Below are 27,224 nucleotides of genomic sequence, written 5' to 3'. Positions count from 1 at the left end.
CGCTCAGCAAGGAAGAAGCCACTGCTCCAAAACTGCCATAAAAAAGCCAGACTACGGTTTGCAACTGCACAATGGGGACAAAGATCATACTTTTTGGAGAAATGTCCTCTGGTCTGATTAAACAAAAATAGAACTGTTTGGCCATAATGACCATTGTTATGTTTGGAGGAAAAAGGGGGAGGCTTGCAAGCCAAAGAACACCATCCCAACCGTGAAGCACGGGGGTGACAGCATCATGTTGTGGGGGTGCTTTGCTGCAGGAGGGACTGGTGCACTTCACAAAATAGATGGCATCACGAGGAAGCAAAATTATGTGGATATATTGAAGCAACATCTCAAGACATCAGTCAGGAAGTTAAAGCTTGGTGGCAAATGGGTCTTCCAAATGGACAATGACCCCAAGCATACTTCCAAAGTTGTGGCAAAATGGCTTAAGGACAACAAAGTCAAGGTATTGGAGTGGCCATCAAAGCCCTGACCTCTGTGGGCAGAACTGAAAAAGTGTGTGTGAGCAAGGAGGCCTACAAACCTCACTCAGTTACACCAGCTCTGGGCCAAAATTCACCCAACTTATTGTGGGAAGCTTGTGGAAGGCTACCTGAAACATTTTACACAAGTTAAACAATTTAATGGCAATGCTAACAAATACTAATTGAGTGTATGTAAACTTCTGACCTACTGGGAATGTGATGAAATAAATAAAAGCTGAAATAAATCATTCTCTCTACTATTATTCTGACATTTCACATTCTTAAAATGAAGTGGTGATCCTAACTGACCTAAGACCGGGAATTTTTACTTGGATTAAATGTCAGGAATTGTGAAAAACTGAGTTTAAATGTATTTGGCTGAAGAAGTATGTAAACTAACAACTTCAACTGTACATATGAGATGAGTAATGCCATTAATAAAGTGACTAGTGTTCCATTCCTTAAAGTGGCCAGTGATTTCTAGTCTATGTATATAGGGCAGTAGCCTCTAATGTGCTAGTGATGGCTGTTTAACAATCTGATGGCATTGAGATAGAGACTGAAAAACAGCTTTTCGGTCCCAGCTTTGATGCACCTGTACTGACCTCGCCTTCTGGATGATAGCGCGGTGCACAGGCAGTGGTTCGGGCGGTTGATGTCATTGACTTTTTTTGCCTTCCTGTGACATCGGGTGCTGTAGGTGTCCTGGAGGGCGGGTAGTTTGCCCCCGGTAATGCGTTGGGTAGACCGCACCACCCTCTGGAGAGCCTTGCGGTTGTGGGTAGTGCAGTTGCCGTACCAGGCGGTGATACAGCCCAACAGGATGCTTTCAATTGTGAATCTGTAAAATTTTGTGAGGGTTTTAGGTGACAAGCCAAATTTCTTCAGCCTCCTGAGGTTGAAGAGGCGCTTTTGTGCCTTCTTCACCACACTGTCTGTGTAGATGGACCATTTCAGTTTGTCAGTGATGTGTACGCCGAGGAACTTGAAGCTTTCCACCTTCTCCACTGCTGTCTCGTCGATGTGGATAGGGGGGTACTCCCTCTGCTGTTTCTTGAAGTCCACGATCATCTCCTTTGTTTTGTTGACATTGAGTGAGAGGTTGTTTTCCAGGCACCACACTACCAGAGACCTAACCTCCTCTCTGTAGGCTGTCTTGTCATCGTTGGTAATCAAGCCTACAACTGTTGTGTCGTCTGCAAACTTGATGATTGAGTTGGAGGCGTGCATGGCCACGCAGTCATGGGTGAACAGAGAGTACAGGAAGGGGCTGAGCACGTACATCAAAACACAGATAAAACACATGACAGGTATCACATCAAAACACAGAGATAAAACACAAGACAGGTATTAGACATGCTTTATTAGATGACACAGGAGCAACATTCTGTCAACTCAAACACTGAAGTTTGCTTCTCAGCCATGTGACTAAATATCGTAAAACACCTGTTTTCTAGTGGAATCTAGGCTGCGATTCAATCCAACACGGTGACATAACGTAACCGACATTTAAAAAGGTAATTTCTGACTGAGCCGACATCTGCAGAGTTTAACTTGAATGTGAACGCAGGAACATTTGCCTTTTAAAGCAACAGAAGAGTGAGAGATCACATGTCAGTAGCCACATCATTAGTCTGTTATCTGGTTCTCAGAACAAACAGCAGCACCTTCACTGGGACCACACCAGTAAACATGTTCACAGAGAGGGAAGGGAAGGGTCTCAGCTTCCCTGCTGCTCTCGGTGTGTGATCAGTCCTTTAGAGATCAGGTCTGGAATCTCCACCGCCAACCACGGACCCAACTACACACAGAGAGACAGAGAGAGAGAGAGAGACAGACAGAGAGAGAGACAGACAGAGAGAGAGACAGACAGAGAGAGAGACAGACAGACAGACAGACAGACAGACAGACAGACAGACAGACAGACAGACAGACAGACAGACAGACAGACAGACAGACGACAGACAGACAGACAGACAGAGAGAGAGACAGAGAGAGAGACAGAGAGAGAGACAGAGAGAGAGAGAGACAGAGAGACAGAGAGACAGAGAGAGAGAGACAGAGAGACAGAGAGAGAGAGACAGAGAGAGAGAGACAGACAGAGAGAGAGACAGACAGAGAGAGAGACAGAGACAGAGAGACAGAGAGAGAGAGAGAGACAGAGAGAGAGAGAGACAGAGAGAGAGAGAGAGACAGAGACAGACAGAGAGAGACAGAGAGACAGACAGAGAGAGAGAGACAGAGAGAGACAGAGACAGAGAGAGACAGAGACAGAGAGACAGAGACAGAGAGAGAGAGAGCGACGTCAGGTCGTCAGTTCGGTTGTTAGTTACTGGACATACAGCTGTGAAGAAGTACGTACATCCCTTGAAGAGATGAGTCTGTCTCTCTGTGCTATAGTTCTGTGTGTGTTGTAGTTCTGTGTGTGTGTGTCTGTGTGTGTGTGTCTCTGTGCTATAGTTCTGTGTGTGTGTCTGTGCTATAGTTCTGTGTGTGTGTCTGTGCTATAGTTCTGTGTGTGTGTCTGTGCTATAGTTCTGTGTGTGTTTCTGTGCTATAGTTCTGTGTGTGTGTGTCTGTGCTATAGTTCTGTGTGTCTCTGTGCTATAGTTCTGTGTGTGTGTCTGTGCTATAGTTCTGTGTGTGTGTCTCTGTGCTATAGTTCTGTGTGTGTGTGTGTCTGTGCTATAGTTCTGTGTGTCTCTGTGCTATAGTTCTGTGTGTCTCTGTGCTATAGTTCTGTGTGTGTGTCTGTGCTATAGTTCTGTGTGTGTGTGTCTCTGTGCTATAGTTCTGTGTGTGTGTGTGTCTGTGCTATAGTTCTGTGTGTGTGTGTGTGCTATAGTTCTGTGTGTCTCTGTGCTATAGTTTGTGTGTGTGTGTGTCTCTGTGCTATAGTTCTGTGTGTGTGTGTGCTATAGTTCTGTGTGTGTGTGTGTGTGTGTGTGTGTGTGTCTGTGTGTGTGTGTGCTATAGTTCTGTGTGTCTCTGTGCTATAGTTCTGTGTGTGTGTGTGTGTGTCTCTGTGCTATAGTTGTGTGTGTCTCTGTGCTATAGTTCTGTATGTGTGTGTGTGTGTGTGTGTGTGTGTGTGTGTGTGTGTGTGTGTGTGTGTGTGTGTGTGTGTGTTACAAGCTATAAGAAACGTCTACAGGAAGTTATTTCAGCCAAAGGGGGAAACACCAGCTATTGTTACTAGGGGTGTATTATTTTCCCCCCACGAGGACATTTCATTTTTGTTGATTTATGTTGAATAAATGAAGTGTAGCTTTTCAGTGTAATTTGTTAAATTAGGTTACCTTTATCTGTCAATAGTATTGAAATCTAATATCCATTTAGGGGGTGTACTTCCTTCCTCACAGCTCTGTGAATAGTACAGATAGCAGTACAGCCAAGTCTAGTAACACAGAACTACAACACAGAGACACACACAGAACTACAACACACACAGAACTACAACACAGAGACACACACACACAGAACTACAACACACACAGAACTACAACAGACACACACAGAACTACAACAGAGACACACACAGAACTACAACACACACAGAACTACAACAGAGACACACACACACAGAACTACAACACACACAGAACTACAACACAGAGACACACACAGAACTACAACACACACAGAACTACAACACAGAGACACACACACACAGAACTACAACACACACACAGAACTACAACAGAGACACACACACACAGAACTACAACACAGAAACACACACAGAACTACAACACAGAGACACACACAGAACTACAACAGAGACACACACACATAACTACAACACAGACAGAACTACAACACAGAGACACACACAGAACTACAACACAGACAGAACTACAACACACACAGAACTATAACACAGAGACACACACACAGAACTATAACATACACAGAGACATACACACACACACAGAACTACAACACAGACAGAACTACAACACACACACACACACACAGCACACACACACAGAACTACAACACAGAGACACACACACACACAGAACTACAACACAGCGACACACACACACCAGACATACACACACACAGCACGTACCCCCAGGGCCATCAGGTGAGCCAATCCAAACTTCGGAACGTTCCGCGCCCACAGGGGTTTGAAGTGGTCCGTCAGACAAATCTTCCCCCCCCTGCAACAAGACAGGAACCATGTCACCCTGCACCCCTCTTCATCACAATGGGCCGTCTGTGTGTGTTTCTTACCTGTACATTTTGGCCGTTTTCCCGTCCAGCTCTGGGATGGCGACCTCAGGGGCGGTGGACGGGTACGTTACAGGAATCTGACCAGTCAGGAGAGACAGGCGTGTGTCAGGGCTACAGGCTGGTGAGTGTCAGGGCTATAGGCTGGTGTGTGTTCAGGCTGCCGTGTGTCAGGGCTATAGGCTGGTGAGTGTTCAGGCTGGTGTGTGTTCAGGCTGGTGTGTGTCAGGGCAATAGGCTGGTGAGTGTTCAGGCTGGTGTGTGTTCAGGCTGGTGTGTGTCAGGGCAATAGGCTGGTGAGTGTTCAGGCTGGTGCGTGTCAGGGCTACAGGCTGGTGAGTGTTCAGGCTGGTGTGTGTCAGGGCAATAGGCTGGTGTGTGTTCAGAATGGTGTGTGTCAGGGCAATAGGCTGGTGTGTGTTCAGGCTGCCGTGTGTCAGGGCTATAGGCTGGTGTGTGTTCAGGCTGGCGTGTGTTCAGGGCTACAGGCTGGTGAGTGTCAGGCTGGTGAGTGTTCAGGCTGGTGTGTGTCAGGGCTACAGGCTGGTGAGTGTTCAGGGCTATAGGCTGGTGTGTGTTCAGGGCTATAGGCTGGTGTGTGTTCAGGCTGGCGTGTGTCAGGGCTATAGGCTGGTGTGTGTTCAGGCTGGCGTGTGTTCAGGGCTACAGGCTGGTGAGTGTTCAGGCTGGTGTGTGTTCAGGCTGGTGTGTGTCAGGGCTACAGGCTGGTGTGTGTTCAGGCTGGCGTGTGTTCAGGGCTACAGGCTGGTGAGTGTTCAGGCTGGTGTGTGTCAGGGCTACAGGCTGGTGAGTGTTCAGGCTGGTGTGTGTCAGGGCTACAGGCTGGTGAGTGTTCAGGCTGGTGTGTGTTCAGGCTGGTGTGTGTCAGGGCAATAGGCTGGTGAGTGTTCAGGCTGGTGTGTGTTCTGGCTGGTGTGTGTCAGGGCAATAGGCTGGTGAGTGTTCAGGCTGGTGTGTGTTCAGGCTGGTGCGTGTCAGGGCTACAGGCTGGTGAGTGTTCAGGCTGGTGTGTGTCAGGGCAATAGGCTGGTGTGTGTTCAGAATGGTGTGTGTCAGGGCAATAGGCTGGTGTGTGTTCAGGCTGGCGTGTGTTCAGGGCTATAGGCTGGTGTGTGTTCAGGCTGGTGTGTGTTCAGGCTGGTGAGTGTCAGGGCTACAGGCTGGTGTGTGTTCAGGCTGGTGTGTATCAGGGCTACAGGCTGGTGTGTATCAGGGCTATAGGCTGGTGTGTGTTCAGGCTGGTGTGTGTTCAGGCTGGTGTGTGTCAGGGCTATAGGCTGGTGTGTATCAGGGGTTCAGGCTGGCGTGTGTTCAGGCTGGTGTGTTTCAGGGCTATAGGCTGGTGTGTATCAGGGGTTCAGGCTGGTGTGTGTTAAGGCTGGTGTGTGTTCAGGGGTTCAGGCTGGTGTGTGTTCAGGCTGGCGTGTGTTCAGGCTGGCGTGTGTTCAGGCTGGCGTGTGTTCAGGCTGGCGTGTGTTCAGGCTGGCGTGTTTCAGGGCTATAGGCTGGTGTGTATCAGGGGTTCAGGCTGGTGTGTGTTCAGGCTGGTGTGTGTTCAGGGGTTCAGGCTGGTGTGTGTTCAGGCTGGTGTGTGTTCAGGCTGGTGTGTGTTCAGGCTGGTGTGTGTTCAGCCTGGTGTGTGTTCAGGGCTATAGGCTGGTGTGTATCAGGGCTATAGGCTGGTGTGTGTATCAGGGCTATAGGCTGGTGTGTATCAGGGCTATAGGCTGGTGTGTATCAGGGCTATAGGCTGGTGTGTATCAGGGCTATAGGCTGGTGTGTATCAGGGCTATAGGCTGGTGAGTGTCAGGGCTACAGGCTGGTGAGTGTCAGGCTGGTGAGTGTCAGGCTGGTGAGTGTCAGGGCTATAGGCTGGTGAGTGTCAGGGCTATAGGCTGGTGAGTGTCAGGCCTATAGGCTGGTGAGTGTCAGGCCTATAGGCTGGTGAGTGTCAGGCTGGTGAGTGTCAGGGCTATAGGCTGGTGAGTGTCAGGGCTATAGGCTGGTGAGTGTCAGGGCTATAGGCTGGTGAGTGTCAGGCTGGTGTGTATCAGGGCTATAGGCTGGTGTGTATCAGGGCTATAGGCTGGTGTGTATCAGGGCTATAGGCTGGTGTGTATCAGGGCTATAGGCTGGTGAGTGTCAGGGCTATAGGCTGGTGAGTGTCAGGGCTACAGGCTGGTGAGTGTCAGGGCTACAGGCTGGTGAGTGTCAGGGCTACAGGCTGGTGAGTGTCAGGGCTACAGGCTGGTGAGTGTCAGGCTGGTGAGTGTCAGGTCTACAGGCTGGTGTGTGTCAGGGCTACAGGCTGGTGAGTGTCAGGGCTACAGGCTGGTGAGTGTCAGGGCTACAGGCTGGTGAGTGTCCGGCTGGTGAGTGTCAGGGCTACAGGTTGGTGAGTGTCAGGCTGGTGAGTGTCAGGGCTACAGGCTGGTGTGTGTCAGGCTGGTGTGTGTCAGGGCTACAGGCTGGTGTGTGTCAGGGCTAGAGGCTGGTGTGTGTCAGGCTGGTGTGTGTTCAGGGCTAGAGGCTGGTGTGTGTCAGGCTGGTGTGTGTCAGAGCTAGAGGCTGGTGTGTGTCAGGCTGGTGTGTGTTCAGGGCTAGAGGCTGGTGAGTGTCAGGGCTACAGGCTGGTGTGTGTTCAGGCTGGTGAGTGTCAGGGCTACAGGCTGGTGAGTGTCAGGGCTACAGGCTGGTGTGTGTCAGGGCTAGAGGCTGGTGTGTGTCAGGCTGGTGAGTGTCAGGCTGGTGAGTGTCAGGGCTACAGGCTGGTGAGTGTCAGGGCTAGAGGCTGGTGAGTGTCAGGCTGTTGAGTGTCAGGGCTATAGGCTGGTGAGTGTCAGGCTGGTGAGTGTCAGGGCTACAGGCTGGTGAGTGTCAGGGCTATAGGCTGGTGAGTGTCAGGCTGGTGAGTGTCAGGCTGGTGAGTGTCAGGGCTAGAGGCTGGTGAGTGTCAGGGCTAGAGGCTGGTGAGTGTCAGGGCTAGAGGCTGGTGTGTGTTCAGGCTGGTGAGTGTCAGGACTGTTTTTTATTTATTTTTGCCCAAAAGCCGGCAATTACCAGCTAACAGAAACCTCGGTGTGGTGTGTGTGTACTTACATCAAACTCCATGTCGAACTCATACTTCAGGAGGTCATGAATGTACCAGCACTTCCCAAACCACCTGGCAACAACAACACACAGGATTGGTCAGATGACGACAACACAGGATTGGTCAGATGACGACAACACAGGATTGGTCAGATGACAACAACACACAGGATTGGTCAGATGAAGACAACACACTGGATTGGTCAGATGACGACAACAAGAGAGGATTGGTCAGATGACGACAACACAGGATTGGTCAGATGACGACAACACAGGATTGGTCAGATGACAACAACACAGGATTGGTCAGATGAAGACAACACACTGGATTGGTCAGATGACGACAACACACAGGAATGGTCAGATGACGACAACACACAGGATTGGTCAGATGACGACAACACACAGGATTGGTCAGATGACGACAACACACAGGATTGGTCAGATGACGACAACACACAGGATTGGTCAGATGACAACAACAGAGGATTGGTCAGATGACGACAACACAGGATTGGTCAGATGACGACAACACAGGATTGGTCAGATGACAACAACACACAGGATTGGTCAGATGACAACAACACACAGGATTGGTCAGATGACAACAACACACAGGATTGGTCAGATGACGACAACACACAGGATTGGTCAGATGACGACAACACACAGGATTGGTCAGATGACGACAACACACAGGATTGGTCAGATGACGACAACACACTGGATTGGTCAGATGACGACAACACACTGGATTGGTCAGATGACGACAACACACTGGATTGGTCAGATGACGACAACACACTGGATTGGTCAGATGACGACAACACACTGGATTGGTCAGATGACGACAACACACAGGATTGGTCAGATGACAACACCACACAGGATTGGTCAGATGACGACAACACAGGATTGGTCAGATGACGACAACACAGGATTGGTCAGATGACAACAACACACAGGATTGGTCAGATGACAACAACACACAGGATTGGTCAGATGACGACAACACACAGGATTGGTCAGATGACGACAACACACAGGATTGGTCAGATGACGACAACACACAGGATTGGTCAGATGACGACAACACACAGGATTGGTCAGATGACAACAAGAGAGGATTGGTCAGATGACAACACCACACAGGATTGGTCAGATGACGACAACACAGGATTGGTCAGATGACAACAACACACAGGATTGGTCAGATGACGACAACACACAGGATTGGTCAGATGACGACAACACACAGGATTGGTCAGATGACAACAACACACAGGATTGGTCAGATGACAACAACACACAGGATTGGTCAGATGACGACACCACACAGGATTGGTCAGATGACAACAGAGGTTTGACTGAAATGACTGACTAAAACTAGACTAAAATTGTCCATAGTTTTAGTCGACTCATAATAACTAAAACTAACAAAGGATTAAATGACTAAATTGTAACTCAGACTAAAAGTGTGTGTGTTAGTGTTGCACGGTAAACCGAAACATTGGTACTTTTCTGATACTAGAAAATAATGTTCTACATGACACAAAAGTATGTGGACACCTGCTCATCGAACATCTCATTCCAAAATCATGGGCATTAATATGGAGTTGGTCCCCCCCCCTTTGCTGCTATAACAGCCTCCACTCTTCTGGGAAGGCTTTCCACTAGATTTTGGATCATTGCTGCTATAACAGCCTCCACTCTTCTGGGAAGGCTTTCCACTAGATGTTGGAACATTGCTGCTATAACAGCCTCCACTCTTCTGGGAAGGCTTTCCACTAGATGTTGGAACATTGCTGCTATAACAGCCTCCACTCTTCTGGGAAGGCTTTCCACTAGATGTTGGAACATTGCTGCTATAACAGCCTCCACTCTTCTGGGAAGGCTTTCCACTAGATGTTGGAACATTGCTGCTATAACAGCCTCCTCTCTTCTGGGAAGGCTTTCCACTAGATGTTGGAACATTGCTGCTATAACAGCCTCCACTCTTCTGGGAAGGCTTTCCACTAGCTGTTGGAACATTGCTGCTATAACAGCCTCCACTCTTCTGGGAAGGCTTTCCACTAGATGTTGGAACATTGCTGCTATAACAGCCTCCTCTCTTCTGGGAAGGCTTTCCACTAGATGTTGGAACATTGCTGCTATAACAGCCTCCTCTCTTCTGGGAAGGCTTTCCACTAGATGTTGGAACATTGCTGTCATGGGACTTGCTCCCATTCAGCCACAAGAGCATTAGTGAGGTCGGGCACTGATGTTGGGCGATTAGGCCTGGCTCACAGTCGGCGTTCCAATTCATCCCAAAGGTGTACAATGGTGTTGAGGTTAGGGTCTGTGCAGGCCAGTCAAGTTCTTTAACACCGGTCGACAAACCATTTCTGCATGGACCTTGCTTTGTGCATGGGGGAATTGTCATGCTGAAACAAGAAAGTGCCTTCCCCAAACTGTTGCCAAAGTCTTGAACGTTATTGAATGCTGTAGCATTAAGATTTCCATTCACTGGAACTAAGGGGCTCGAACCATGAAAAACAGCCCCAGACCATTATTCCTCCTCCACCAAACTTTACAGTTGGCACTATGCATTGGGGCAGGTAGGAATCTCCTGGCATCCACTAAACCCAGATTAATCTGTCAGACTGCCAGATGGTGAAGCGTGATTTATCACTACAGAGAACGCGTTTCCACTGCCCCAGAGTCCAATGGCGGCGAGTTTTACTCCACTTACAAGGTGATCTTAGGCTTGTGTGCGGCTGCTCGGCCATGGAAACCCATTTCATGAAGCTCTCAACCAACAGTTATTGTGCTCATTCTGTGAACTTGTGTGGCCTACCACCTTGTGGCTGAGCCGTTGTTGCTCCTAGACGTTTCCACTTCACAATAACAGCTCTTACAGTTGACTGGGGGCAGCTCTAGCAGGGCAGAAATTTTAGGAACTGACTTTTTTGGAAATGTGGCATCCTATGACGGTGCCACGTTGAAAGTCAATGAACTCTTCAGTACGGGCCATTTTACAGACAATGTTTGTCTATGGAGATTGCATGGCTAGGTGCTCGATTTTATACACCAGTCAGCAATGAGTGTGGCTGAAATAGAATCCACTAATTTGAAGGGGTGTCCACATATACTTTTGGCCACGTAGTGTCTCTGCCTCACGTCTCCTTCTTCACCGAACCAACTGCCTCCGTTTGCAAAGCTGTGAATGAAGTCATTACTGCTGCACTTTTAGAAAACAGATCGCTTCTTCCAAACGGAAGGGAAACAGATTGCTTCTTCCAAACGGAAGGGAAACAGATTGCTTCTTCCAAACGGAAGGGAAACAGATTGCTTCTTCCAAACGGAAGGGAAACAGATCGCTTCTTCCAAACGGAAGGGAAACAGATCGCTTCTTCCAAACGGAAGGGAAACAGATCGCTTCTTCCAAACGGAAGGGAAACAGATCGCTTCTTCCAAACGGAAGGGAAACAGATTGCTTCTTCCAAACGGAAGGGAAACAGATCGCTTCTTCCATCTGTAGCCGTGTGAAATTAGCCAAAACTAGCTCAGTAACTAAATTAACGTCCAAACCCCTATTGAATATGCATTATTCACCTGTATTGTGAATAGACCCAGGCTACATCTTGATTTACCCAGTTTATCAATAGACTTACCATTCAAATAAATGATTACCATTAATGTTATGTAATTAGATTGTTGTTACCAAAGTCAAATTAATTGATTGATTGATCTAATACTTAAAAAAGTGTCAAAGGTAATGATATTAAACTCTACAGATCTGTCTGGATCAAGTACTATTCTGTGACTTTGGCTAATACGCCTTCTTTATTTGTCTTGGTATCCTGATGGTATCGAGCATTTTGATGTTAAACCTGGTAACAAAGTAAAGATGCTGGTATCGTGACAACACCAGTGTGTGTGTGTGTGTGTGTGTGTGTGTGTGTGTGTGTGTCAGACCTGGTTCCCTCCTTGTTGGACTCCAGGCGAAACCAGTCGTTGTCTGCTGTCTTGTTGTTCTCCACATACTGTCAACAAACAAACAACAAATTGTAAACACCAACCAAACATCAGGGTTCATATAGTGAGAAAAGAAACGCCTTCAAGGTAGCCAAATGACTCTGCAGGCTAGCTACAGCGCTCTGTCTTCAGTAGGTATGTCTGGCTGACTCTCTGTAACAGTTAATAGTTACCCACTGGGCAAAACAACTGGTTGAATAAACGTTCCCACATAATGTCAACCAAAACAAACCTAATGCGATGACGTTGAATCAACGTGGAAAAAGTCACCTTTTGTTGCAATTTAAATCCGATGACATGGTGACATTTTGATGTTGATTTCACCTTGAATTCAAGCGAGTTGACAACTCAAGTGGAAATCAAAAGTAGACGAACTGACTCCAGTGGGTAGTTGGCAGCTGGTTAGTTAGCAGCTGGTTAGTTAGTAGCTGGTTAGTTAGTAGCTGGGTGGATAGCAGCTGGTTAGTTAGTAGCTGGTTAGTTAGTAGCTGGATGGATAGCAGCTGGTTAGTTAGCAGCTGGTTAGTTAGTAGCTGGGTGGATAGCAGCTGGTTAGTTAGTAGCTGGTTAGTTAGCAGCTGGTTAGTTAGCAGCTGGTTAGTTAGCAGCTGGTTAGTTAGTAGCTGGGTGGATAGCAGCTGGTTAGTTAGCAGCTGGTTAGTTAGCAGCTGGTTAGTTAGCAGCTGGTTAGTTAGCAGCTGGGTGGATAGCAGCTGGTTAGTTAGTAGCTGGGTGGATAGCAGCTGGTTAGTTAGCAGCTAGTTAGTTAGTAGCTGGTTAGTTAGTAGCTGGGTGGATATCAGCTGGTTAGTTAGCAGCTGGTTAGTTAGCAGCTGATTAGTTAGTAGCTGGGTGTATAGCAGCTGGTTAGTTAGCAGCTGGTTAGTTAGTAGCTGGTTAGTTAGTAGCTGGGTGGATAGCAGCTGGTTAGTTAGCAGCTGGTTAGTTAGCAGCTGGTTAGTTAACAGCTGGTTAGTTAGCAGCTGGGTGGATAGCTCAGCTCCAGCGGGTGAACTGTCAGTGAGTGACACGTCGTTAGTTAGCTAGAAGCTCTCCTGTTTTACCGGACCCCCGGTCTGTTTCCCGTCCCGGTCCTACCTTGATAAGGGCCAGGTACTCCTCTCGGAGCCGCTGCACCCAGAGTTCCTTGTCCCGGGGACCGGAGTTCGTCTTGAGCAGCGGGATCTCCGACACAGCTTTCCGCGTCGCGTCGTCCGCCATCGCGCTCAGGAAGAGGAAAGAAAGCTGACGTCACGGACGGACAGAAAATGGACAGATTTAATAAAACACCGGCTCAGAAAAATACACTTTCATTTATACAATAACGAGACCGCCCAAAATAACCCAGTTACCACTGTTTAAAACACAAATCTGGCTGTTTCTGAGATGTAAATAATAAAAACACGTCGTCGGTACCAAACTACTTGTTCCGTGTTGTTAGAGGGAAGTATGTGGCTGCGGACATTCTGGGGAATGAAATTGCGGTTGCACATCTTTTGGAGGTGGTCCTCGATTCTCAGCATCTCCATCCTCCTCAAAACCTTCCTCTGTTTCGGCTCCTTTTGTTTGTCTACTGTCCGTTCCCCCGGCTCGTCGCATCGGACGTAGGTAGGACCGGAGAGAGAGAGAGAGAGAGAGAGAGAGAGAGAGAGAGAGAGAGAGAGAGAGAGAGAGAGAGAGAGAGAGAGATGGTTTATGTGATGTAGCTTCGCTGTGACAGCCTAGCTACACGCTACTCTACTCTGACTGTACTAGTAAGGTCACAGGAGCCGCTCAGCAGGAGCCTTCAGAGCCTCTAGTCCAGGGGTATTTCAATCTTACCCTAGGAGCTCCGAGCTACTTTTCTCTTCTACCGGATAATTCATTGCATCCACCTGTTGCCCCACGTCTAAATAAATCCTGAAAACTGGAGCTGGCTTTGACGTTAAGATTTTAATTTATTAAGGGCTGTAGTCTACTGCATGCCTGCTCTCTACCCTATAATAAAACATCTATTATGAATTTAAGGGCTGTAGTCTACTGGATGTCTGCTCTCTACCCTATAATACAACATCTATTATGAATGTAAGGGCTGTAGTCTACTGCATGCCTGCTCTCTACCCTATAATACAACATCTATTATGAATTTAAGGGCTGTAGTCTAATGCATGCCTGCTCTCTACCCTATAATAAAACATCTATTATGAATTTAAGGGCTGTAGTCTACTGCATGCCTGCTCTCTACCCTATAATACAACATCTATTATGAATTTAAGGGCTGTAGTCTACTGCATGCCTGCTCTCTACCCTATAATACAACATCTATTATGAATTTAAGGCTGTAGTCTACTGAATGTCTGCTCTCTACCCTATAATACAACATCTATTATGAATTTAAGGGCTGTAGTCTACTGGATGCCTGCTCTCTACCCTATAATACAACATCTATTATGAATTTAAGGCTGTAGTCTACTGGATGCCTGTTCTCTACCCTATAATACAACATCTATTATGAATTTAAGGGCTGTAGTCTACTGCATGCCTGCTCTCTACCCTATAATAAAACATCTATTATGAATTTAAGGCTGTAGTCTACTGGATGTCTGCTCTCTACCCTATAATACAACATATATTATGAATTTAAGGCTGTAGTCTACTGGATGCCTGCTCTCTACCCTATAATAAAACATCTATTATGAATTTAAGGCTGTAGTCTACTGGATGTCTGCTCTCTACCCTATAATACAACATCTATTATGAATTTAAGGCTGTAGTCTACTGGATGCCTGCTCTCTACCCTATAATACAACATCTATTATGAATTTAAGGCTGTAGTCTACTGGATGCCTGCTCTCTACCCTATAATACAACATCTATTATGAATTTAAGGGCTGTAGTCTACTGGATGCCTGCTCTCTACCCTATAATACAACATCTATTATGAATTTAAGGCTGTAGTCTACTGAATGTCTGCTCTCTACCCTATAATACAACATCTATTATGAATTTAAGGGCTGTAGTCTACTGGATGCCTGCTCTCTACCCTATAATACAACATCTATTATGAATTTAAGGCTGTAGTCTACTGCATGCCTGCTCTCTACCCTATAATACAACATCTATTATGAATTTAAGGGCTGTAGTCTACTGCATGCCTTCTCTCTACCCTATAATACAACATCTATTATGAATTTAAGGGCTGTAGTCTACTGGATGCCTGCTCTCTACCCTATAATACAACATCTATTATGAATTTAAGGCTGTAGTCTACTGCATGCCTGCTCTCTACCCTATAATACAACATCTATTATGAATTTAAGGGCTGTAGTCTACTGCATGCCTGCTCTCTACCCTATAATACAACATCTATTATGAATTTAAGGGCTGTAGTCTACTGCATGCCTGCTCTCTACCCTATAATACAACATCTATTATGAATTTAAGGGCTGTAGTCTACTGCATGCCTGCTCTCTACCCTATAATAAAGCATCTATTATGCCATACTGACATTACCTGCTGATGTATGTGGCTATATAATACAACTTCTATAACAAATGTATGAGTTTAGTATAAATGCTTGTTCTAAGTGCATGATGTTTAACCAGTCTAAATGTTCTATTATAAAATGCTCTACCTGGTCAAATCGACGTCTGCAGTGGCCGTACAGCATTTACAGTGATACGGCCTCTGCAGACGTCAGGGCGTTCATACTCCTGGCGCTTCGAGGAGCAGCCCAGAGCTGCTGAGTAGACCTGTTGTGAAGGAAGTTGTCAAGGAAGAGGGAAAAAAAGAAGAGAGGGGGAACAAACAAAAAAATAGTCAAGGAAGTGAGATTGTGTTTATACAGGATGTCCCGCCCCCACCTACCCTCAACCAATCATGTCAATACAGAGCTATACGGAGCCCTCCGCATTGTTACAAAATGTGTTCGCTGCACAGTGATGCGTTACGGAGCTAAATTTGGCCTCTGCGTGCCTCTGGTGGATCCACATTTACGTGGATACATTGGCTTTTACTGCCCAGTAAAAGGCCAGTGTTGATTCTTTGGGAAGGGGAGGGCAGTGACCATTGGCTGTCTGTTTATACAGGTTAGATAAAGACCTGAGGTTGTGTGTGTGTGTGTGTCATGGTGTGTGTTTCTGGTGTGTGTGTGTTATCTATGTGTGTGTGTATATGTCTGTGTCATGGTGTGTGTGTTATCACTGGACGTGTTTAACTATACTTGTGGGGACCAGAAGAATAGTAAACTAACAAACATTTGACCAACTGGGGACATTTTGTTGGTCCCCACAAGGTCAAATGCTGTTTCTAGGGGGTTTAGGATTAAGGTTAGAATTAGTGTTAGAGTTAGGAGCTAGGGTTAGTTTTAGGGTACGGGTTAGGGAAAATAGGATTTTGAATGGGAGTGAATTGTGTGTCCCCACAAGGTTACTTGTACAAGACTGTGTGTGTGTGTGTGTGTGTGTGTGTGTGTGTGTGTGTGTGTGTGTGTGTGTGTGTGTGTAGGTGTGGAGCCCTCATGGGCAGTGTTCTGGCCTTGGCTGGTGCGGGCCGTCAGAACTGGCCTTTCTCCTCGGACACACCCCCTCCCCAGTGGGACACGCCCCTTCCTCACTGGGATACGCCCCCTCGCTGGGAGAGGAGGGACGGACGCCTCCCCAACCCCGGGAGCTTCCATGCCCTGCATCACTCGTGCAAGGGTAATATTACTACACTACTACTACTAATATTATTATTACTACTGCTATTACCACTACTACTACTACTATACTACTACTACTATACTACTACTACTACTACTATACTACTACTACTACTACTATACTACTACTACTATACTACTACTATTACTATTACTACTACTAATATTATTATTACTACTGCTATTACCACTACTATACTGCTACTACTACTACTATACTACTACTATTACTATTACTACTACTACTATACTACTACTATTACTATTACTACTACTACTATTACTATTACTACTACTACTACTATACTACTACTACTATTACTATTACTACTACTACTACTATACTACTACTACTATACTACTACTACTACTACTGCATCACTCGTGCAAGGGTAATATATATTAATATATTAGTATTATATTATATATACTAATTATTATTAGGGTAATATTACTACACTACTTGTATTACTACTACTATACTACTACTACTATTATTACTACTGCTATTACCACTACTATACTGCTACTACTACTACTATACTACTACTACTATTACTATTACTACTACTACTACTATACTACTACTACTATACTACTACTACTACTACTGCATCACTCGTGCAAGGGTAATATATATTAATATATTAATATTATATTATATATACTCATTATTATTAGGGTAATATTACTACACTACTTGTATTACTACTACTATACTACTACTACTATTATTACTACTGCTATTACCACTACTATACTGCTACTACTACTACTATACTACTACTACTATTACTATTACTACTACTACTACTATACTACTACTACTACTATACTACTACTACTATAATACTACTACTACTACTACTACTGCATCACTTGTGCAAGGGTAATATATATTAATATATTAATATTATATTATATATACTAATTATTATTAGGGTAATATTACTACATTACTTGTATTACTACTACTATACTACTACTACTATTATTACTACTGCTATTACCACTACTATACTGCTACTACTACTACTATACTACTACTACTATTACTACTACTACTACTACTACAGCTATTACTATTACTACTACTATACTACTACTACTATTATTACTACTGCTATTACCACTACTATACTGCTACTACTACTACTATACTACTACTACTACTACTATACTACTACTACTAATATTATTATTACTACTGCTATTACCACTACTATACTGCTATACTATTACTACTACTACTACTAATATTATTATTACTACTGCTATTACCACTACTACTACTACTACTACTATACTACTACTACTAATAATAATAGTATTATTACTACTGCTATTACCACTACTATACTGCTACTACTACTACTATACTTATAATATTACTATTGCCACTACTATACTATTACTACTACTACTAAACTACTACTACTTATATAATATTACTACTATTATTACTACTACTACACTACTACTACAACCACACTATAAATACTACTATTACTACCACCATTATACTATTAATACTGCTATTATGGCTAATACACCACTGCTACTACTGATATACTAGTACTACTATACTATTGCTATACTACTATACTATTACATTTACATTTTAGTCATTTAGCAGACACTCTTATCCAGAGCTACTTACAATAGTGAATGCATACATTTCATTAAAAAAATACCGTACTGGTCCCCCGTGGGAATCGAACCCACAACCCTTGCGTTGCAAACACCATGCTCTACCAACTGAGCCACACGGGACCACTATTATACTACTGCTACTACTACTATACTATTACTACTACTATTACTATTATACTACTGCTACTACTACTATACTATTACTACTACTATTACTATTATACTACTGCTACTACTACTATACTATTACTACTACTATTACTATTATACTACTGCTACTACTACTATACTATTACTACTACTATTACTATTATACTACTGCTACTACTACTATACTATTACTACTACTACTGTTAGCAATTTATGTTATTTTTCAATAATAACACAAACTCCAAAGCAAATCAGGGGGAGAAAAATGTGTTTATTTGAGAAGGACAAATCAAGATGTTTTGCTGGGAGTCTCCCCTGTCCTCAGCTTTTCTACTACTACTACTACTACTACTACTACTACTACTACTATACTACTACACTATTGCTACTACTACTACTACTATAACTACTATTACTACTTCTACTACCATACTACTGCTACTACTACTACTACTGTACTATTACTACTATACTATTACTACTACTATACTACTGCTGCTATGACTACTACTTGTACTATAATATTACTACTGCTACTGATACTATTACTACTATACTATAATATTACTACTGCTACTGATACTATTACTACTATACTATACTAATACTACTGCTACTACTACTACTACTATTACAATTACTACTGCTGCTACTACTACTATACTACTACTACACTATTGCTTCTACTATTACTACTCCTACTATACTATTACTACTTCTACTACTGTTCGTATTGCTACTACTGCTACTACTACTATTACTACTATACTATTACTAATAATACTACTACTTTTACTACTATTACTAATACTATACCATAACTACTATTAATACTACTACTATACTACTGCTACTACTACTATACTACTACTATTGCTACTATACTATTACTACTATACCATAACTACTATTAATACTGCTACTACTACTGTCTCTCTCTATACTACTACTACTATAATATTACTATTACTACTATACCATAACTACTATTAATACTGCTACTACTACTGTCTCTCTCTATACTACTACTACTATAATATTACTATTACTACTGTACCATAACTACTATTAATACTGCTACTACTAACACCATGCTGCAGAGACCGTGTCCTAATGTCTTTCTCTCTGTCTCTCTAGATGTTCTCTCTGTCTCTCTCTATACTACTACTACTATAATATTACTATTACTACTGTACCTTAACTACTATTAATACTGCTACTACTACTGTCTCTCTCTATACTACTACTATTACTACTATACTATTACTACTATACCATAACTACTATTAATACTGCTACTACTAACACCATGCTGCAGAGACCGTGTCCTAATCTCTTTCTCTCTGTCTCTCTAGATGTGTTCCCACAGCAGATTGAGGGAGTGAAGATGATTGTCAACAAAACCCTCAGCAGCTTCTTCAAGGTTAGTAGTGATAGTAGTACATAATAATGATGGTAATACATGGGATTGAATACTACACAAACACACACACTTCTCACCCCATTTTTATGATTTGTTGATTCTCTGTGTAATTAATTGGATTGTCTGTCTGTGTGTTTGTGTGTGCGTTTTTCTGTGTGTGTGTGCGTGCGTGCATGTGTCTGTGTGTGTGTCTGTGCATTTTGTCTGTGTGTGCGTTTGTCTGCGTGTGTCTGTGTGTGCGTGGGTCTGTGTGTGTGTGTGTGTGTGTGTGTGCATGTGTGCGTGCGTGCGTGCGTGCGTGCGTGTGTGTGTGTGTGTGTGTGTGTGTGTCTGTGCGTGCGTGCGTGCGTGCGTGTGTGTGTGTGTGTGTGTGTGTGTGTGTGTGCATGTGTCTGTGCCAGGCCAGTCATACCTTCCACCTCAGTGCAGTGAGTCCGTCTCAGTACCGCTTCCATGTGGAGCACCGTCAATCTGACAGCCACGGCAAAGATACGGTTAGTCACCTAACTACCTGTCTACCTGTCTGCCTGTCCTCTGACCTACCTGTCTAACTACCTGTCTACCTACCTGTCTAACTACCTGTCTACCTACCTGTCTACCTGTCCTCTGACCTACCTGTCTACCTGTCTGCCTGTCCTCTGACCTACCTGTCTATCTACCTGTCTACCTGTCTGCCTGTCCTCTGACCTACCTGTCTACTTGTCTACCTGTCTGTCTACCTGTCTACCTACCTGTTTACCTACCTGTCTACCTACTTGTCTACCTACTTGTCTGCCTATCTACCTGTCCTCCAGACTACTTTTCTTCCTGCCTACTTGTCTACCTACTTGTCTACCTACCACTGTTTTCAATGTCACTGTCACTTTTATTATAAGGCGAAATCCTCCCAGATTGCAGTTCCTAGGGCTTCCACTAGATGTCAACAGTCTTTAGAAAGAGTTTCAGGCTGGTTTTTGGAAAAATGAGCCAGAAATTGTAGTTTTTCTAGGTGGCTCCCATTTTGGCTGTAGTGTTTCCAAGCGCGTGAATGAGAGCGCGTTCTTTGGTATTTTTCTCCGGTAAAGACAATAACGATTCTCCGTCTTAAATTTTATCGTTTATTTTCATATTAGGGTACCTAAGGTTTGATTATAAACGTTGTTTGACTTGTTTGGAAAAGTTTATTAGTAACGTTTGGGATTGTCACAATTGTCGTCTGGAAAGGACCAAAACGCAGCAGATTTTATACTCATCTTCTTTTAATAGGTGAAAGAAGGAAAACCAAACAAACACGTATACAAAAATAACAACAATGATGAATGACGAAAAAACAGTCTTGTCAGGCATAGACAGCTAAACAAGAAACAACCTCCCACAATTTACAAACACAAACACACCCTAATATATAGGACTCTCAATCAAAGGCACCTGCCTTCAATTGAGAGTCCACACCCCAATTAACTAAACATAGAAACAGACTAACTAGAAAGAACATAGAAATAGACTAATATATAGCAGTGACCAAAAACCCCGGAAATAATGAATCAAACACCCTACTACATAAACCATCACCCCGACACACATAAACAAAATACCCTCTGCCACGTCCTGACCAAACTACAAGAGCAAATAATCTTATTACTGGTCAGGACGTGACAGGGATTCATTTTGTATGCATTTTGATGGAGGGAAACTGGGTGGATTATTGACTGAAGCGTGCCAGCTAAACTGAGTTTTTATGGATTTAAAGAAGGACATTATCGAACAAAAGGACCATTTGTGATGTATCTGGGACCTTTTGGAGTGCCAACAGAAGAAGATCATCAAAGGCAATTATTATATCGCTATTTCTGACTTTCGTGGCGCACCTGCCTGGTTGAAATATGTTTTTCATGCTTTTGTATGCGCGGCGCTGTCCTCAGATAATCGCATGGTGTGCTTTCGCCGTAAAGCCTTTTTGAAATCTGACACAGCGGCTGGATTAACAAGAAGTTGAGCTTTATTTTGATGTATTACACTTGTGATTTTATGAAAGTTAAATATTTATAATTCTGTAGTTTCAATTTCGCGCTCTGCTATTTCACCGGATGTTGGCCAGTTGGGACGCTACCGTCCCACCTGCCCATAAGAAGTTAATACAATGTTGAATGTTCCCCACCTTAATACAATGTTTAACATTGACAAGTTTTAGGAAATAAAGTGAGCTCCGGAAGTATTGGGAGTTACAATGTTGAAATGATCAAATCAAATTTTATTAGTCACATGCGCCGAATACAACAGGTGTAGATCTCACAGTGAAATGCTGAATACAACAGGTGTAGTAGACCTCACAGTGAAATGCTGAATACAACAGGTGTAGTAGACCTCAAAGTGAAATGCTGAATACAACAGGTGTAGTAGACCTCACAGTGAAATGCTGAATACAACAGGTGTAGTAGACCTCAAAGTGAAATGCTGAATACAACAGGTGTAGTAGACCTTACAGTGAAATGCTGAATACAACAGGTGTAGTAGACCTCACAGTGAAATGCTGACTACAACAGGTGTAGTAGACCTCACAGTGAAATGCTGAATACAACAGGTGTAGTAGACCTTACAGTGAAATGCTGAATACAACAGGTGTAGTAGACCTTACAGTGAAATGCTGAATACAACAGGTGTAGTAGACCTCACAGTGAAATGCTGAATACAACAGGTGTAGTAGACCTCAAAGTGAAATGCTGAATACAACAGGTGTAGTAGACCTTACAGTGAAATGCTGAATACAACAGGTGTAGTAGACCTCACAGTGAAATGCTGACTACAACAGGTGTAGTAGACCTTACAGTGAAATGCTGAATACAACAGGTGTAGTAGACCTCACAGTGAAATGCTGAATACAACAGGTGTAGTAGACCTCACAGTGAAATGCTGAATACAACAGGTGTAGTAGACCTCACAGTGAAATGCTGAATACAACAGGTGTAGTAGACCTCAAAGTGAAATGCTGAATACAACAGGTGTAGTAGACCTCACAGTGAAATGCTGAATACAACAGGTGTAGTAGACCTCACAGTGAAATGCTGAATACAACAGGTGTAGTAGACCTCACAGTGAAATGCTGAATACAACAGGTGTAGTAGACCTCACAGTGAAATGCTGAATACAACAGGTGTAGTAGACCTCACAGTGAAATGCTGAATACAACAGGTGTAGTAGACCTTACAGTAAAATGCTGAATACAACAGGTGTAGTAGACCTTACAGTGAAATGCTGAATACAACAGGTGTAGTAGACCTCACAGTGAAATGCTGAATACAACAGGTGTAGTAGACCTCACAGTGAAATGCTGAATACAACAGGTGTAGTAGACCTCACAGTGAAATGCTGAATACAACAGGTGTAGTAGACCTCACAGTGAAATGCTGAATACAACAGGTGTAGTAGACCTCACAGTGAAATGCTGAATACAACAGGTGTAGTAGACCTCACAGTGAAATGCTTACTTACAAGCCTCTAACCAACAATGCAGTTTAGAAAAAAATATGGATTAGAATAAGAAATAAAAGTAACAAGTAATTAAAGAGCATCAATAAAATAACAATAGCGAGACTATATACAGCGGGTACCGGTACAGAGTCAATGTGGAGGCTATATACAGGGGGGTACCGGTACAGAGTCAATGTGGAGGCTATATACAGGGGGTACCGGTACAGAGTCAATGTGGAGACTATATACAGGGGGTACCGGTACAGAGTCAATGTGGAGGCTATATACAGGGGGTACCGGTACAGAGTCAATGTGGAGGCTATATACAGGGGGTACCGGTACAGAGTCAATGTGGAGACTATATACAGGGGGGTACCGGTACAGAGTCAATGTGGAGGCTATATACAGGGGGTACCGGTACAGAGTCAATGTGGAGGCTATATACAGGGGGTACCGGTACAGAGTCAATGTGGAGGCTATATACAGGGGGTACCAGTACAGAGTCAATGTGGAGGCTATATACAGGGGGTACCGGTACAGAGTCAATGTGGAGGCTATATACAGGGTGTACCGGTACAGAGTCAATGTGGAGGCTATATACAGGGGGTTACGGTACAGAGTCAATGTGGAGGCTATATACAGGGGGCTACCGGTACAGAGTCAATGTGGAGGCTATATACAGGGGCTACCGGTACAGAGTCAATGTGGAGGCTATATACAGGGGGTACCGGTACAGAGTCAATGTGGAGGCTATATACAGGGGGTACCGGTACAGAGTCAATGTGGAGGCTATATACAGGGGGTACCGGTACAGAGTCAATGTGGAGGCTATATACAGGGGGTACCGGTACAGAGTCAATGTGGAGGCTATATACAGGGGGTACCGGTACAGAGTCAATGTGGAGGCTATATACAGGGGGTACCGGTACAGAGTCAATGTAGAGGCTATATACAGGGGGTACCGGTACAGAGTCAATGTGGAGGCTATATACAGGGGGTACCAGTACAGAGTCAATGTGGAGACTATATACAGGGGGTACCGGTACAGAGTCAATGTGGAGACTATATACAGGGGGTACCGGTACAGAGTCAATGTGGAGGCTATATACAGGGGGTACCGGTACAGAGTCAATGTGGAGGCTATATACAGGGGGTACCGGTACAGAGTCAATGTGGAGGCTATATACAGGGGGTACCGGTACAGAGTCAATGTGGAGGCTATATACAGGGGGTACCGGTACAGAGTCAATGTGGAGGCTATATAAAGGGGGTACCGGTACAGAGTCAATGTGGAGGCTATATACAGGGGGTACCGGTACAGAGTCAATGTGGAGGCTATATACAGGGGGTACCGGTACAGAGTCAATGTGGAGGCTATATACAGGGGGTACCGGTACAGAGTCAATGTGGAGGCTATATACAGGGGGTACCGGTACAGAGTCAATGTGGAGACTATGTACAGGGAGTACCGGTACAGAGTCAATGTGGAGGCTATATACAGGGGGTACCGGTACAGAGTCAATGTGTGGGGGAAACGGTTAGTTGAGGTAATATGTACATGTAGGTATAGTTATTAAAGTGACTATTCATAGATGATAAGAACAGAGAGTAGCAGTGGTGTAAAAGAGGGGGGGGGGGGCAATGCAAATAGTCTGGGTAGGCATTTGATTAGGTGTTAAGGAGTCTTATGGCTTGGGGATAGAAGTTGTTTAGAAGCCTCTTTGACCTAGACCTGGCTCTCTGGTACCGCTTGCCGTGCGGTAGCAGAGAGAACAGTCTATGACTAGGGTGGCTCGAGTCTTTGACAATTTTTAGGGCCTTCCTCTGACACCGCCTGGTGTAGAGGTCCTGGATGGCAGGAAGCTTTATACACACTACCCTCTGTAGTGTCTTGCAGTCGGAGGCCGAGCATTTGCCATACCAGGCAGTGATGCAACCAGTCAGGATGCTCTCGATGGTGCAGCTGTAGAGAACCTTTTGAGGATCTGAGGACCCATAACACATCTTTTTAGTCTCTTGATGGGGAATAGGTTTTGTTGTGCCTTCTTCACGACTGTCTTGGTGTGCTTGGACCATGTTAGTTTGTTGGTGATGTGGACACCAAGGAACTTGAAGCTCTCAACCTGCTCCATTACAGCCTTGTCGATGAGAATGGGGGCATGCTCGGTCCTCTTTTTCCTGTAGTCCACAATCATCTTCTTTGTCTTGGTCATGTTGAGGGAGAGGTTGTTGTCCTGGCACCACATGGCCAGGTCTCTGACCTCCTCCTTATATGCTGTCTCGTCGTTGTCGGGTATCTGGCCTACCACTGTTGTGTCATCGGCAAACTTAATGATGGTGTTGGAGTTGTGCCTGGCCGTGCAGTCATGAGTGAACAGGGAGTACAGGAGGGGACTGAGCACACACCCCTGAGGGACCCCCGTGTTGAGGATCAGCATGGCGGATGTGTTGTTACCTACCCTCACCACCTGGGGGCGGCCCGTCAGGAAGTCCAGGATCCAGTTGCAGAGGGAGGTGTTTAGTCCCAGGGTCCTGAGCTTGGTGATGAGCTTGGAGTGGTCTGTGGTGTTGAATGCTGAGCTGTAGTCAATGGAAAGCATTGTCATATAGGTGTTCCTCTTGTCTAGGTGGGTGAGGGCAGTTTGGAGAGCAATAGAGATTGCATCATCTGTGGATCTGTTGGGGCGGTATGCAAATTGTAGTGGGTCTAGAGTTTCTGGGATAATGAAGTTGATGTGAGCCATGACCAGCCTTACAAAGCATTTCATGGCTACCGACATGAGTGCTACGGGTCGGTAGTCGTTTAGGCAGGTTACCTTAGTGTTCTTGGGCACAGGCACTATGGTGGTCTGCTTAAAACATGTTGGTATTACATACTAAGTCAGGGAGAGGTTGAAAATGTCAGTGAAGACACTTGCCAGTTGGTCAGTGCATGCTCACAGTACACGTCCTGGTAATCTGTCTGGCCCTGCGGCCTTGTGAATGTTGACCTGTTTAAAGGTCTTACTCACATCGGCTGCAGAGAGCGTGATCACACAGTCTTCCGGAACAGCTGGTACTCTCATGCATGTTTCAGTGTTATTTCAAATCAAATTTTATTTGTCACATACACATGGTTAACAGATGTTAATGCAAGTGTAGCGAAATGCTTGTGCTTCTAGTTCCGACCATGCAGTAATATCTAACAAGTAATCTAACCTAACAATTTCACAACAACTACCTTATACACACAAGTGTAAAGGAATGAATAAGAATATGTACATAAAAATATATGAATGAGCGATGGCCGAACGGCATAGGCAAGATGCAGTAGATGGTATACAGAACAGTATATACATATGGGATGAGTAATGCAGGGTATGTAAACATTATCTAAAGTGGCATTGTTTAAAGTGGGTAGTGATACATTTATTACATCAATTGTTTCATTATTAAAGGGGCTAGAGATGAGTCAGTATGTTGGCAGCTGCCACTCAATGTTAGTGATGGCTGTTTAACAGTCTGATGGTCTTGAGATAGAAGCTGTTTTTCAGTCTCTCGGTCCCAGCTTTGATGCACCTGTACTGACCTCGCCTTCTGGATGACAGCGGGGTGAACAGGCAGTGGCTCGGGTGGTTGTTGTCCTTGATGATCTTTTTGGCCTTCCTGTGACATCGGGTGCTGTAGGTGTCCTGGAGGGCAGGTAGTTTGCCCCCAGTTATGCATTGTGCAGACCTCACTACTCTGGAGAGCCTTCCGGTTGTGGGAGGAGCAGTTGCCGTACCAGGCGGTGATACAGCCCGACAGGATGCTCTCGATTGTGCATCTGTAAAAGTTTGTGAGTGTTTTTGGTGACAAGCCGAATTTCTTCAGCCTCCTGTGGTTGAAGAGGCGCTGCTGCGCCTTCTTCACCACGCTGTCTGTGTGGGTGGACCATTTCAGTTTGTCCATGATGTGTACGCCGAGGAACTTAAACTTTCCACCTTCTCCACTACTGTCCCGTTGATGTGGATAGGGGGCTGCTCCCTCTGCTGTTTCCTGAAGTCCACGATAATCT

General features: G+C 44.6%; 2 protein-coding genes across 2 annotated transcripts in view; one reads left to right on the top strand and one right to left on the bottom strand.

Moving 5' to 3' along the window:
• Positions 1-1,814: 1,814 nt before the first annotated feature.
• On the bottom strand, positions 1,815-13,087 carry ufc1 (ubiquitin-fold modifier conjugating enzyme 1). Its single transcript, XM_029770431.1, has 6 exons — positions 12,933-13,087; positions 11,775-11,842; positions 7,827-7,890; positions 4,710-4,786; positions 4,546-4,636; positions 1,815-2,271 (listed from the first exon to the last, which is right to left on the bottom strand). The coding sequence occupies exons 1-6, from the start codon at positions 13,053-13,055 to the stop codon at positions 2,191-2,193; spliced, it is 504 nt and encodes a 167-aa protein (XP_029626291.1). The 5' UTR covers positions 13,056-13,087; the 3' UTR covers positions 1,815-2,190.
• A 150-nt stretch (positions 13,088-13,237) lies between these two features.
• The window catches only part of si:dkey-71l1.1 (Porin3_Tom40 domain-containing protein), a 43,394-nt gene continuing 29,407 nt past the window's right edge, over positions 13,238-27,224 (top strand). The window contains exons 1-4 of the mRNA XM_029770430.1: positions 13,238-13,442; positions 16,320-16,513; positions 19,674-19,741; positions 20,143-20,235. Coding sequence (XP_029626290.1) covers positions 16,333-16,513; positions 19,674-19,741; positions 20,143-20,235 — 342 coding nt within the window. The 5' untranslated portion in view covers positions 13,238-13,442; positions 16,320-16,332. The remainder of the gene's footprint in view (positions 13,443-16,319; positions 16,514-19,673; positions 19,742-20,142; positions 20,236-27,224) is intronic.

The sequence above is a fragment of the Salmo trutta genome, chromosome 12 (genome assembly GCF_901001165.1).
Source record: "Salmo trutta chromosome 12, fSalTru1.1, whole genome shotgun sequence".
Taxonomy (NCBI): domain Eukaryota; kingdom Metazoa; phylum Chordata; class Actinopteri; order Salmoniformes; family Salmonidae; genus Salmo; species Salmo trutta.
The sequence above is the reverse complement of the archived record's forward strand: the minus strand, read 5'-3'. Positions and strand labels throughout refer to the sequence as shown.